At 39.6% G+C, this 13,664-nt stretch overlaps 2 protein-coding genes across 2 annotated transcripts; one reads left to right on the forward strand and one right to left on the reverse strand.

The window, feature by feature from the left end:
* On the reverse strand, positions 1-3,720 carry LOC113091132 (protein shisa-3-like). The gene is made up of 2 exons (XM_026256578.1): positions 2,994-3,720; positions 1-1,019 (listed from the first exon to the last, which is right to left on the reverse strand). Exons 1-2 carry the CDS (start codon positions 3,265-3,267, stop codon positions 442-444), a joined length of 852 nt encoding a protein of 283 aa, XP_026112363.1. The 5' UTR covers positions 3,268-3,720; the 3' UTR covers positions 1-441.
* Positions 3,721-5,967: 2,247 nt separating this feature from the next.
* LOC113091125 (BEN domain-containing protein 4) lies at positions 5,968-11,949 on the forward strand. The gene is made up of 5 exons (XM_026256566.1): positions 5,968-6,680; positions 9,001-9,561; positions 10,322-10,413; positions 10,767-11,007; positions 11,151-11,949. Exons 1-5 carry the CDS (start codon positions 6,221-6,223, stop codon positions 11,390-11,392), a joined length of 1,596 nt encoding a protein of 531 aa, XP_026112351.1. The 5' UTR covers positions 5,968-6,220; the 3' UTR covers positions 11,393-11,949.
* Positions 11,950-13,664: the final 1,715 nt, after the last annotated feature.

Here is a 13,664-nt window from a genome sequence, read left to right on the forward strand (position 1 = left end):
TTCTATTGGTTCATTTCTCTTGGTTCATTTCTCTCGGTTCATGTCAAATAAATTTGGATAAATAAGTCGCACCTGACTCAGCTGGAGTTCTTTAAAAAAAAAATATATATATATATAGACATCTTTCATCAAATAAGCAGATTTAAAGTGATTTGATGAGTTGCTTTGAAACAGGCGTCCATGTTCTGGCATGTTGTATCCAGCACTTGAGTGTCTGTCAGATTGATAGTTCACCATCTCACCAGCTTTAGTGGCCCACGTGGCTCTTAAATTCCAGCTGCGGTCTCAGAGTGGCAATTGAGCTAGCTGAAAGACACATCAGTGCCTATTTCCTTGAACAGGGAACAGAAGCCCCTGTAATATGAGTCTACAACAACGGCATTGTGAGTGACAGATTCTTTGGTGTCCGTTTCCTTTTGAGCAGGAGCCGGGAACCCCCGGTCAGCACTCGCTGAATTCAGCAAAGCCCTTGTTTGTGGAGAACGGGTCCTGCGGCAGGGGAAAGAAGAACTGTTGTGGTAGAAAGAAGCTGGAGCTTTGCAGGGTCTGGTGGTGCAGCTGTAACTGGCTGTGAGCATGCGTGTACTGGAGAGAGTTACTGCCCTGCAGGCCCTGCTGGGAGGTGTAGGGCGGTGGAGCCAACGGAGGCTGCGCCGGGGCCATGGGCACAGGAGTGGAGGCCGTGGAAGACGAGACCATCAGGAGCTGCTGTTGCGAGCTCTGTCCCAGTCCATCACCCCGGCCCAGGGAGAAGCGCCGGACGGAGCTGCCTCCTCCCACTGAGCTGGAGCTGGTGGTGGCCGTGCTGGACTGCCGTGATGGTGTGCGGAGGCTGGGGGGGGCTGTGGTGAGGATCATGGGGATGGTTTCGCCCTGACTGCGCAGTGAGAAGCGGATGGGCTGCTGTGTGGGCTGCTTGGGTCGCAGGCAGGTGCAGCAGTACACGGCCACCAGAGAACCCACCACTACAAACGCCACGAAGATGGAGCCCACCATCAGGAAGGGCACATAGATGGGCTCTGTGAACGAGAGAAACGGCACGGCTGGTTAGAGAGACCAAAAGGTGGTTTTCATAGTGATGCCATAGAAGAATCAATCTTGGTTCTCCAAAGAATCTTTAAGTGAACAATTCTAAAAGAACCTTTTTTTTTCTTAGTGTGAAGAACATTGTGATAATCTGAAGATCCTGTATTCACTAAAGACCCTTTTGTGTAATGGAAAGGTTTTCATGGATGTTTAACATCAACTATCTTCTGTGGTTCTTCATGAAAGAACCTTTATTTTTAAGTGTACTACTAGATTTTAAGTATTTCATGACAATAATGTTGTTAATATTTAGTCTTGTAAATTTTTCCTTCTCAAATGTGAGTTGTTTAATATTTCAGTAATTGCTTGTTAAAAGGATATTTCATAAGGAATATACAAAAATCACAAATGACAACCTACTAAATATTGTACCTGTTTTCTTATCTATACCTCAACTACTTATTTTGCATTGTAATTTATTCAAAATAATATCTTTTCAATATCTAAAATGGCAAGAGTTTTTTTTTTATTTTATACATATTTAAAGCATATATTCCCTGTTTGCTTGAGGCTATGGCTGTAAAACGCACCTAAATGTGTTTTGAATCCAGTGTAAACTTATGAATTATATTAAGACAAAGAAACTGTAGGACATATTCTTTTATAGCTGAGATCAGTATATTAAGTTGAATTAGGAATAATAATCAGGTAAAACAGATTAGGGTTGACAGGTTATCTAAACCATTATTGTAGCCTTTATAAAATATATATATTTATATATATATAAAGAATACTGATTTAAGAATATTTTGGTTGTGCTTGACATATAGTAGTGACCTACTGTACATTTGCTTTTTGGCATCCGCAGGTTTTCATTTTATAACATTATCTGCTCTAATGTTAAACTATACGTGACCCTGGAGCACAAAACCAGCGCTGGGGTATATTTTTAGCAATAGGCAAAAAAACATTGTATGGTTCAAAGTTAATACATTTTACTTTTATGCCAAAAATCATTAGGATATTAAGTAAAGATCACATTCCATTAAGATATTTTGTACATTTTTTTACAGTAAATTCATAAAAACTTATTTTTTGATTTGTAATATGCATTACTAAGAATTAATTTGGACAAACTCAAAGGCGATTTTCTCAGTATTTTGATTTTATTGCACCCTCAGATTCCAGATTTTCAAATGGTTGTATCTCGGCCAAATATGGTTAGATCCTAATAAACCATAAATTAATGGAAAGCTATTTATTCAGATTTCAGATCATGAATAAATCTCAATTTTGAAAAATTTGCACTTAAGACAGGTTTTGTGGTCCATGGTCACATATGTTTGTGAACAGTATTTTAAGATTAAATGACACTGTTGAGATTGACTTTATTAAGATTAAATGGTATGAGACTGATTGCACTTAATTTCTGATGAAGGAATCAAGAAAACCTGGCAACTTGTAGAAATGAAAAATTGTCTTAAGTTCCAATGATGAGTTCATTTTCTCCAGTGACTGTGCAGTGTGTCAGGTTTACCTCTGCTCTGTCAGACATTATAACAGGTGCCTGAAATCTCTATTGCTGTTTGTATTTTATCAAAGTAAAACATTCTGTAATACACTTAATTCCCAAGACCTAAAATATCACATAATCCTGTTGATGACATTCTGTAATATGATAATTTTGCTGGCAGCAAGAAAACTAGGCTATTATGAGTAATTCAACCAGATATGGCTCAATTTGATATCCCTAGTCAGGTAGTTTATTTAGCCTACTGCTTATAATAAAATTTATACGATTTAATTCACACTATGTTATATCTAGTACTTGGTTTTAGTTAATAATAAGGAATAAAACCACTTTACTTTGCAGTTAAAATCTTTTTCTAGAATAGAAACTTTATAGCATATTTGGTCAGTTATCTGAATCACATATGAGTTTTTTTTATTTTTATTCTGTGTCTTACGGGCAGCATATTGCGTGTTGTTGTCCACTTCTCTGTCGTTGGTGCAGGTCCCCTGATCGAGGCGCGCATCCGGGGCCGCGCAGCAGTAGCGCAGCGAGCAGCTCCCGCAGCACACCGTCGCGTCCGCCGTGTCAACGCCCTCTGGACACTGAAAGCCCTCATGGTAATTCCCGCTGCTGTCTAGCCAGCCGTGACAGTACTCTCCTCGGGCATCAGATATCCCCAGATTCCATGTCAAATACCCCAAGACCAGGCAATTGAGCAGGCGCACCATACCGCCAAGATGCGCTTTAATTCGCCAGTTCCTCTCAAGCAGCGCGCGCCCGATAAGCTGGCCGTTTTTTGGTTAAGCGAGCTGTAAACGAACTTGAAACGAATAAGGAAAATACTCCATTAGCTCATAAGATCTAAATGTCACTGGAGTTAAATCCAGGGATTGTTGTCCAAATCCAAAACGAAGAGTCATCCAGCGCCGGTCTTGGTTTGTTTTAAAACTTCACTTCCAGAAATTCCATAATTGTGTCCGCATTTCATCCGCTCCCACTGTTTACGTCTATTTGTAAACTCCTCATCGAATGTTTTAATATACATGTGAATGTAAAATAATAAAATCGTCAGCTATATGTTTTGTGGTTTTATTTTTGTATTTATTGTTTTTCAAATGACTGGTAAAAACACTTTGCTATCTTGCACTTCTCCCCCAAGAGGTTCTGGCTGCACAGAGAGCCGCGCGTCTGCTCTGAAGACACTTTTCATGTGCTGCTGTAGCCTATTTAGTTTTTTTTAGACTCGCACCCGCTCCGTTTCAGTGACGCGCACGCCGTTCGCTGGCCTGACGTGCGCATTCATGTAGCGGGTATCTGCGCATGTTGCCCAGGGAACGGAAGATGGACAATCACTTGGCGTTTCCGACAGCTTCAATAGAAAAATCTGTTTCTTTCTTTTTATTTATTGCCTTTATCCTTCTAGTTTAATTAAGTTGCATATATACATAGCATGGAGTCTTTAAAATGAAATTGATTAACTTCATTGCATCTGGTCAGTTAATTAATTAATTAATTTATATTCACAAAATTATTGGCGTATTCATTCAGTCGTTTGGGGTGAGAAGGGTTTGCCTTTAAATTAGTGTCATGTTGTCGCCCTCTTCTGGCCATTGTTGCTGGTACAACACTGGTCTGAAGGACGCTTACTCTTATTACTGATTTTTTTTATAAATAATTAGTCAGGGTTCTTCCACAGCAGATGCATATTTTATTCTGTTGACGGTGTTAACAGTATTATCACTGGATGTAATTACATAATGTTAATACTCAGCACTTAAGCTCTATATGAAAAATTAAAATTAATTAACATATGACTTACATTTTAGGCAAAAAGAGAACAAATTTTGTATATATGAGCAATATCACATGAGGAGTGTTATACAGTCATAGGCACGAGGCTGTATAACAAATACATACAAAATTATGTTAAAATACCCGTTTTGGCAAGTACCCTCGGTTATGTCTCAAGTGAATATGAATAATTGAGAAAAGAATTTGATGTGTATCATTATATTGGATTTGTGAATTATGTCTTAAAGTGACCTCAGACTAATGTAGCTGCTGTTTGTCTTTAATGTTCATCCAATCAATCAAAAGACAAAAATAAAACTGCTCACTGCTTTTGACTAAAGGTACTTTTATGATGAAACTTAAATTTGCTCTCAGCCAAAAATATTAATATACAAATATTAATATTTTAATTAGATATCATATAAGATCATTATAAACCCAAAACCAATTATATCTCATGTTTGACCACTATAGGGACATCAGAGCCCGTGGCGAGGCGAGGTGAGGTTCATGAGCACTGATGCCCTGGAGCTCACATTGCTGAAAACAGAAGCACATTTTGAAATAAATTCTTAAAGATAAAACATATTTGAAGTTTAAACAACTATTCTCACCTCAAAAACTCCTCAAAGTACTTTGCCATTGATGCCTGCTATAAGAAAATGTTGCCAGCTGAGTGATCCAAACTGTGAAACGGTTCCTATGCTGATACTGTTACAATATCGCACGGCTAGAAAGATTGTCAGTCAGATCTGAGAATTAACTGTTGTATAGATATATATCCCAAAATTCGTTTCCATTCATGTAGCCTAGGAAAACAGTTTCAAAACGCATTTCCTGCTTGGCTTCCATCCTGCGAGTGAGACAGCAGACAGGAACTTCATGTATTTATTTATTTATCTGCACAATATAATTTAATATTTTATTTCTTTTATTTTTCTAAATTGAATGTAATATTAAATATCAAATTAAAAGTTGTATTAATATTAAATGCTGTCATCATTTACTCATCCTCATTTCCTATCAAAACTATTTGACTTGGTTTCTTCTGTGGAACATAAGATATTCTGAGAAATGTCTCAGTGGGTTGTTTTTGTCCATTCTGTTGAAGTCAGCTGGCTCCAGTGTTCTTTAAAATATCCTATTTTGTGTTCTGCAGAAGAAAGTTATACAGGTTTGGAATGCAATGACGACGAATAAATGATAACACAATTTTCGTTTTTGGGTGAACTATCCCTTTAAGTATCTAGCCTATAATATTTGCATCTAGGCTACATTTCTATTTCAAACTGGCACTGACAACTCCTAAAGGTCTTTGTTTTTTCTTCTTCTTCTTCTTCTTTCAATCATTTCAGACTAAAAATATCAAACAGACTAACAAACAAACAAACAATAACCCCATAATAGACAACATGGCTAACACACCTCTTTATATCATCTTGCACCTCTCATATGATCTGACACTCCCACTGATGGGAGCCCAAGCCACACACACACACACACACACACACACACACACCGAGTGGCGAGTGCCGCCGGTGTTCTGAAGATTTGTGCTTCCTATCAGATTTTGCTTCCAGTGATATTAATAAGGCTTGAGGCTTTATTAGCATGTACGCCTACCCTTACAGCAGGATTAAAAGTGTTGGCAGCATAATCTTATAGATCGCATTATTTGACAGAACACCGGTATTCCCCTGTTGGTAAAATGAAAGCCAGCGCGTGCTGTTGCCGCCAGGGGATTGGAGCAATGACTTGTCAGTAAAGTCACCCACCCTCTGAGTATCTCAGACAGAGTTAGTAGTGTTTGAGACACAGAGCAAGGCGGCGAGACACTGGGATAACTGATTTAACCAGACCGGGACAGAACGACACATAAGTGCGAGGGAGATGGAGGAGGAGATGCTACCGGCAGACGAAGGTCTCTCTGCGCCCAAAATCTGCAGGCAGCAGCAGCAGCGGAGTCCGTACAGCTCCCTCAAGACCTTCCCGAGCAAGCGCGCGGCGGCCAAGGCGAGATATGACAGACCCACAATGGTGGACATCCCGCAGCTCGGAGACCATCCCCATCATCTCAGTCATCATCAGCAGCAGCAGCAGTATTCACAGCGCGTGCCGCTTCCGCCAGCGTCCCTCTCCATCATTAGCAGTCAGCAGCACCGTCTCCCCTGCGAAATCAGGCCCAGCAGCAGAGTCGCGACATCCAGCGCGGCATCAGCGGGGAGCGCCACGGCGACAGCATCATTTGGCAGCCAGAGGAGGGTCTCCGGCCAGGAGCCCGGGAGATACCCGGCGGGGCGCGCCGAGCTCAGCCACCAGGCTCCAGACTGCTCCTATGGAATAAGCTCAGGTAAGTGAACAGGTTTGCCTCAGAAACTTTTATCCGGTACTACGAAGCTGAAGACTTGAAGTGTCTAACTTTTGGGGTGTTTTTTTGTTTTGCTTTTTTGTTATTGTTTTGTTTTAGTTTTTTGTTTTTTTGCAACTAACATTGCAATTATTTTTAGCAACGAACATTGCAATTATTTTTTACATTATTTGGGACCCACGCCCAATGGTGCAACATGCCTAATTTCACATCAGTTTTTACCCGAAAATAATGACAGGAAAAAAACAACAACAGCGACTTAATAAATTAATAATACTCTTATAATAAAATATTCTGTATCTGTTATAGGTCATTTCTAAAATGCTCTCAAATCTCTCATATTGCCAAAAAAAAAGAGAGAAATATGTCGAGTAACAGTAACAAAGTTTTACCATGAAATGTGAACACTGATCTCATGATCACAGAGATTATCTATAGTAAAATGAAAGTCTTATCAAGCAATGTCAGATTTCGTTACACACTGCATTAAGATGCTCCCAGCAGGAATTGGTGAAAAGCATCTTGTTTTTCTCTGCAGCTCTCTGATTTACCTAAACCTGTCAACTTCAGTAATTGTCTCTCATGTGCTTGTTGCAAGAGTTTTCATTCAGCAGAGCCTCAGGCCTTCACAGATTGAGAAGTTGTGTCATTATCATACAACAGGGTGCCTCAGTGTCTGTACAAACATTCAGCTGATCTGTTTTTCTCCATGTGAGTTATTAGATTAGATATGGGAAGGTTTAAGATCAACCTTTTTCTTTTTTTATTTAGCGTTTAAAATGCAGATTCCATTTTGAAATACACCTGGGCATCATCAACTGGGCTTCAGGCTTCTCACTAAATATTAATTGCACTTGTTGGAGACACAGTAGATGATTTCAGTGGAGATCAGAGTTCACAGTGTCTGCTTGTAAACAGTGCATTCTAATTTCATACCAAGCCCTTTTGGCTTTATTGTTATGGAATATCCACTGCAAAAGAATGCATGGGGGATTTTTTGGCCAATCAGACAATACTAATGGTTTCATCTTTCTAGCCCTGGGGAAAGGAGACGTATAGACACCCAAGGACACAGTTCTGAGATCAGTGCAATAATCCAAATTGCATTTAAAAGCTCCTCGAAAAGGATTGTGATTAAAACAAATGTGGCTCATAAATTTGGCTCTGCAGCACATTGTGTTTAATGAAATTTCATGAGGCTCACTCTGCGTGGCATAAAGGAGGGAGAAAAAGAGGGAGGGAGAGAAGGAGAGAGGGGAAGTGATAGGAAAGAGGGAGAATGACAGCAGCAAAGGAGGATGGAGAGGGTAAGATAGAGGAGAATGATATCAAATCCATCTTGCTGGGGGTAAACAGAGATGCTGCGCATGTTAATAAATGGCCACATCTGCTTAAGCCTGATAGACACATCCAGGCGACGGCAGAGGCTCGCTTCCCGTCACTCATACGGGTGTCACAGCGACTGCCTGAGCTGATAATTGTCTGCCCTGTGTCTTTGTGTGAGGGTGGCAAATTCATAATCATCCTCTTAAGATTCTGCATCTGGGCGCGGCCAGAAGGCTGTGGGGAGACAGAGTAATTGTATGCGGTCGGTTGGTCAGCATTTTCCTTTTATTAATCTCTCTGCTTCTTCTCATCATATTTAGAGGATTTGGAAGATATGAATAGTGTTTATTAGAACAGTGACACCATGCGTATATGTGTGTGCATACAGATTCACAGCACCCTTATCTCTTTCTCCTAAATCTGTAGGCATGCAGATTTCAAAGATAAAAATGATGGAAAGTGCAAACGGAGGACATGAAGGACATAACGAAAAAGCAAAAATAGAACTCATAAAGGTCGAAAGCAATGCTATTGTCAAATAAGGCTAAATTGACATAAGAAATTAAATGTTTTTTTTAGCAGTTATCAGATTGTTTTATTTAAACAGTATATTTAAAAAAGGCTAAAACTACTCATAAATATTAAGATATTATATTAATATTATATTCTTTCTTCTCTAGAGCACCAAAGGAGATATTTATCAGAATATCCAAGTTACAAAAAGTGTAAAATAGCACTGAAAAAGCATTGTAAAAATTCTAATTTGAAAAATTGCCTTGAAGATTGCTTGATACCTGTGGTAATATAGAAAAGTTCTACTGTAAATATCTTTTTGACTTCAACAGATGTCATGCAGGTTTTAAAATACATTATAGGGAGTAAAATTAGTTTCATTTCAAATTTCAGTTTCTTTGAATACAAAAAATTTAACAAAGGAATCTGATGCTGCAATACTTGTGTACTTATTTCCCTTCAGAAAACCGGCTCATATTGGATGCTTTTGCCCAGCAGTGCAGTCGGGTACTCAGCCTCCTTAACAGCAACGGACGGCTCCTTGAGCCCCAGCCTTCCCTCGTCCCTGCATCCTCTTCCATCTCCTCTCTAATAAAACAGGAGAACAGCTGCCTTTCTCCAGGAGAGAGGCTCAGTTCTGAGCCCAGATCAGAGGACTCATCCCTGGAGAACACAGGTGAGGAGACCCAACGGGGCAACCACTGGAACCAGCAGCAGACTTCCGCTTTCCTCCAGATCTTCACAGAGTCGCTTCAGAACTACCTGCTCTCTGGACCCCAGTCGTCAGACAGTGAACGGAGTTGCCCGGTAGAGGCTGAACCGGCAGCATCAGGGTCCCCGAGGCAGAACTTAGGCGGCTGGGCTTCTCCAGCACCTTCCGAGTCATACGGACACCCCTCTTCCACACTGCCTGAGGAAGATGAGGAGGAAGGTTGTTGTCCACGCTGCGTGGAGCTGGAACAGGAAGTTCTTAGTCTACAGCAGGAAAATGAAGAACTGAGACAAAAACTGGACAATATACCAGGTATTAAATGTGATGAAATGGGATGATTTGGATTCATTTTTCTCTTGAAATTACACACACAATCCACTGTATGATTTCAAATTTATAAAAATAAAAAAAATCACAAAATCATAATTACTATTCTAAGCTTATAAAGGTGCACAGTGTAATTAAAAGGGGTTCATTCTGTTCACTAAATATTTATTGAACTTGCTGGAGACAGTAGATTCTCATTACACATTTGTCAAGAGAATCATTTAAATCTGTTGTCAACAAAAGAGAAATTCTAAAGTCTACCTGCTGTTTGCAACCAAAATAAAGGTCTGTGGTGTAATGTTTGAAAGCAGAGAAATTATGATGAATATTAGTATTGTATTTCCTTCCTTAGCTGATCACATGTCTGACTTTTGCAGTGGAAATTATTGAAGTTATTATTGAAAGACTCAGTTTTTGATGCCTTTGTGAAAATTCCCTTTTCACCGTGTATTTATGAGCTATGATTAATATATTCCACCACTAAAAGTGTCTAAAAAGGGTTATTAAGATATTTGGCTGCTCTTGTATTTGCCACTATAAAAAGGAAACAATTCATAAATAGCTCTGGGCCACAGAGAATATCAAAATGAGTAGTATACATTCATTCATAATATATAAAACTTTAATTGGTAAAAAAATACTCTGTGCATTCTTAACAGTACATTGTGTTTTGTGTATGTACAACAGCTTGATTGGTTTAAATAAAACTGAAAGTTCATCAGCTAACAAGTTTTGTCTTTAACAGCTCCTTGCCAGAATGTTCTGGACTTTTTTAAGACTGTTCTTCAGCACTACAACCAATTTGTGCAGCCCCAGCCTGAAGAGCAGCTTACCGAGGTGAGTCTGACAAAAGACCATTCAGTGATGTTAAAATAGTCATGAAAACCACAGAGACGCGGGTTACACAAGAAACTATTACCAGTGGAAAAAGAACTGAAACTCTTAGTCAAATTTAATTCTAATCTGAGGTTATGAAAATATCACTTTGAAGGACTGTTACGTAAAACTAAAAGCAGCAGAATCTTTTAGCACCCCAGTCAAGTTTCAGTTCTGTATAGTCAATTTGCCTGTTTTCTGGTACAGTATTTAGTGCAGCATCAGTTTAAATGTTGATGCATTAAAGCACATTAAAGATTAAAGACAGGATTAAAGATTTCTATAATCTCATAATCTCTGTCTTTTCTAAATAGGGCAGTAAACAGCTTCTGGGGAACTATCCTCTCTTCATCACCAATAAGCAGTGGGACGAGGCAGTCAACTCCTCGAAAAAAGATGGCCGGCGGCTCCTGCGTTACCTTATCCGGTTTGTGTTCACCACAGATGAGCTCAAATACTCATGCGGTCTGGGGAAGAGGAAACGTTCGGTACACACAGGGGAGCCGGGGCCGGAGAGAAGACCTCTCAACCCCGTCAAGGTCACTTGTCTCAGAGGTAGTGAGCTAAAACTTTCCTATTTTATTTTATATTCTACTTTTAATCTGATTATCAGTGTGATAATTATGCAAACTTAATTTAGCAACCTAAACATTCTATCTCCCTCAACCATCTCTGTCCCGCGGCGTTCCCCCTCACAGAGTTTATCCGGATGCACTGTGCTTCTAATCCTGACTGGTGGATGCCCTCGGAGGAGCAGATAAACAAAGTCTTCAGCGATGCAGTAGGGCACGCGCGGCAGGGCCGGGCTGTAGGCACTTTCCTGGGCAACGGGGGCAGCGGTAGCAGCAGTAGTGGTAGTTTATACATGGAGAGCTACGACGGGCAGCTCTCTCAGGATGAGCTCTATCTGAAGGGCTCGCAGAATGGTTTGGGGGACTAAAGAAGAAAAATCCGTCCAGATCATGGATCAAGGTGAGGAGTGAGCCCTCCGGATCGGCTCATACAGAAATTGCAGCACTTATAACGTGGTTTGTGTATGAATATAATCTTATTCCTTCCTGTCAAACCATTCCAGGGCATTCATACCTACCCACTAAATTATGTGGGATTCTTCCAAGCTTAAACGGTTAGTGGTCACTAGGCAGCAGAGTTCAGTTCTACACAGTATCAGATTGATTATACGCTCCATTTCGCATTTCATTTCATCGAATGTGATCCACTATAGCAACATGAATGTATCCATGTTACTCCACTGTAAATAATGAGAGCTTCCTTTCTTGCGTCGGATTGGTCAGATGTTCATAAAGACAGCCTGCAAATGAGGTGCTAATATGATTTTCTGTTATTCTCTCTGATATGGTTCGATTTAAAGTTCTGCCCTCTATTTTATCATATGATGTTGAATAATCTATGACGTTTATAAAAACGTGATTTTGCAAAATCAGTTTCATATAGTGGCTGCAGGATGAAATTACTGAACTCTACGATCTGTGCGTGACAGTGGAGATACAGTAAGTCTGTAATATAATAATAGTGTGTTGGGGTGGCTTCATAATCTTTCCTCTGATCCAATAAGGAGGCAATGTTGTTCGTAATTTGGGTTGCTTCTTCTTGCTTCTAGTTTGTAAAACACCACAAAGATCATGTTTAAAGGATCAGCCGGACTTCATTTATTCTGCCACATTATAATATTCTGTGTGACTGCATAAAAGACTAAATGAAATGCCTTAAAAAGAGACACCATCTACCACTTAGAACTACAAATACTGCCAATTTCAGACTGTTGTTATCTCTTAGTGTTTTTGTTACATTAGTGGCCTCAGGCTGTTTGGGTTTTCAAACGAAAGAAAAATATGTTTGAAAATGGACCATCTTTCTTTAATGCCTTATAGACAAAGTCTCTGTGAAAATGTTTATACATCCAGGTCATTTTGTAATGTCTGGTAGAATTCAGTCAGATGTCTTTAACTACTAATTTTGAATTTATTCTGCGTGGCGCTTCATCAGACGTCTGATGGTGGGGAATCCCTAACATTTGGACCTGTTCACATAGCGTGAAAACTTGTGATCATTAAGGGAGTTTAAGATCTATGGCCTCTTTCATCTGCTACTAAAAGCTACTGTTTTGCCCAAGTTCACATCTTCATGTTCAGGTTTAAATGTCAGCACTTCCCAAACATTAAACAGCTGATAAAGTTGTTTCAGAGTGGTATAAAGACTTCAAAATAAGTTACCAAGTTGCTGTTGCCTTTGACTACCAGACATACAAAAGCCTCTGTTGTTGTGATATGTAGCCTGTTGTGATTGTACAAATCCATGGTGATTGGAAATTGTGAGTCCTCTAGTCTGTTCAAAGAACGTGTCAACACTGTGAGCCCCACCAAAAGTGATGAGACTGTTTTCCCTCTTACTTATTAATGATATTTTCTTTTCAAACAGAAGATGCATTTGTGTAATGTGGACAAAAAAAGAGAAAATACAATGAAGCAAAATAACTGATCCAGACAATGCCATCTGTGTTGTGTTTCAATAGTAGCTACTCTATTAATTGCAGACGTTGAACAATAGATGGCACTAGACAACAATAAAGCCATTGCAACGTTCCCTTTTGAACCCAGTCCAAACCAAACAAAGGCTGTCAGATTCACTCCAGTGTGAATTGTTGCAGATGTCTGTGGGGTGAGTGTGCGTACACTTTATGAAATCATTCGGATGCAACATGTTAGCCTATTTATGATGCAAAATTGGGCTCAAAGTTAAAAGGGCTTTTAAAACTCAGCCAGCACACCAGATGGACCGAGCTGAGAGACCCAAGGCCAGCAAACCAATTTAGTTTTTTGTTGATGTTTTTAAGCTGTTTAATGACCATCCATTGTTAAATAGGTAAAGTTATATCTTCAACTTGGTATGTTATGTAATGCACAGGCATTTCCAGACATTGCATAATATATGTGACTGAAACAGAGATTTAGTTGGGAAAAAATCATCTTCATCATGGGACAGTTAAGTAGAGAGATAGCATCATACCCCACCCCATGTCCTCTCTCTCTCTCTCACACACACACACACACACAGAACTATCATCACTGTATTATAAAGTGATGGGGATTTTGATTCATTGACTCGAATCTTTTGAATAGGTTTAATAAAATAATAATAGATTCTCTCAGTGACTCTTTTTGCAGGCAACAGTGGTACAAACGAGCTATTCA

This window comes from Carassius auratus, unplaced genomic scaffold (assembly GCF_003368295.1).
Source record: "Carassius auratus strain Wakin unplaced genomic scaffold, ASM336829v1 scaf_tig00214077, whole genome shotgun sequence".
NCBI classification, from domain to species: Eukaryota; Metazoa; Chordata; class Actinopteri; order Cypriniformes; family Cyprinidae; genus Carassius; species Carassius auratus.

Excerpts from the sequence above, each read along its gene's own strand:
- LOC113091125 (XM_026256566.1), top strand. The coding sequence starts at position 6,221 with ATGGAGGAGGAGATGCTACCGGCAGACGAAGGTCTCTCTGCGCCCAAA. Across the intron at positions 6,681-9,000 it reads CTCCTATGGAATAAGCTCAG|AAAACCGGCTCATATTGGAT; the intron begins GTAAGTGAACAG and ends ATTTCCCTTCAG. Across the intron at positions 11,008-11,150 it reads CAAGGTCACTTGTCTCAGAG|AGTTTATCCGGATGCACTGT; the intron begins GTAGTGAGCTAA and ends TCCCCCTCACAG.
- LOC113091132 (XM_026256578.1), bottom strand. The coding sequence starts at position 3,267 with ATGGTGCGCCTGCTCAATTGCCTGGTCTTGGGGTATTTGACATGGAAT. Across the intron at positions 1,020-2,993 it reads CAACACGCAATATGCTGCCC|AGCCCATCTATGTGCCCTTC; the intron begins GTAAGACACAGA and ends TCTCGTTCACAG.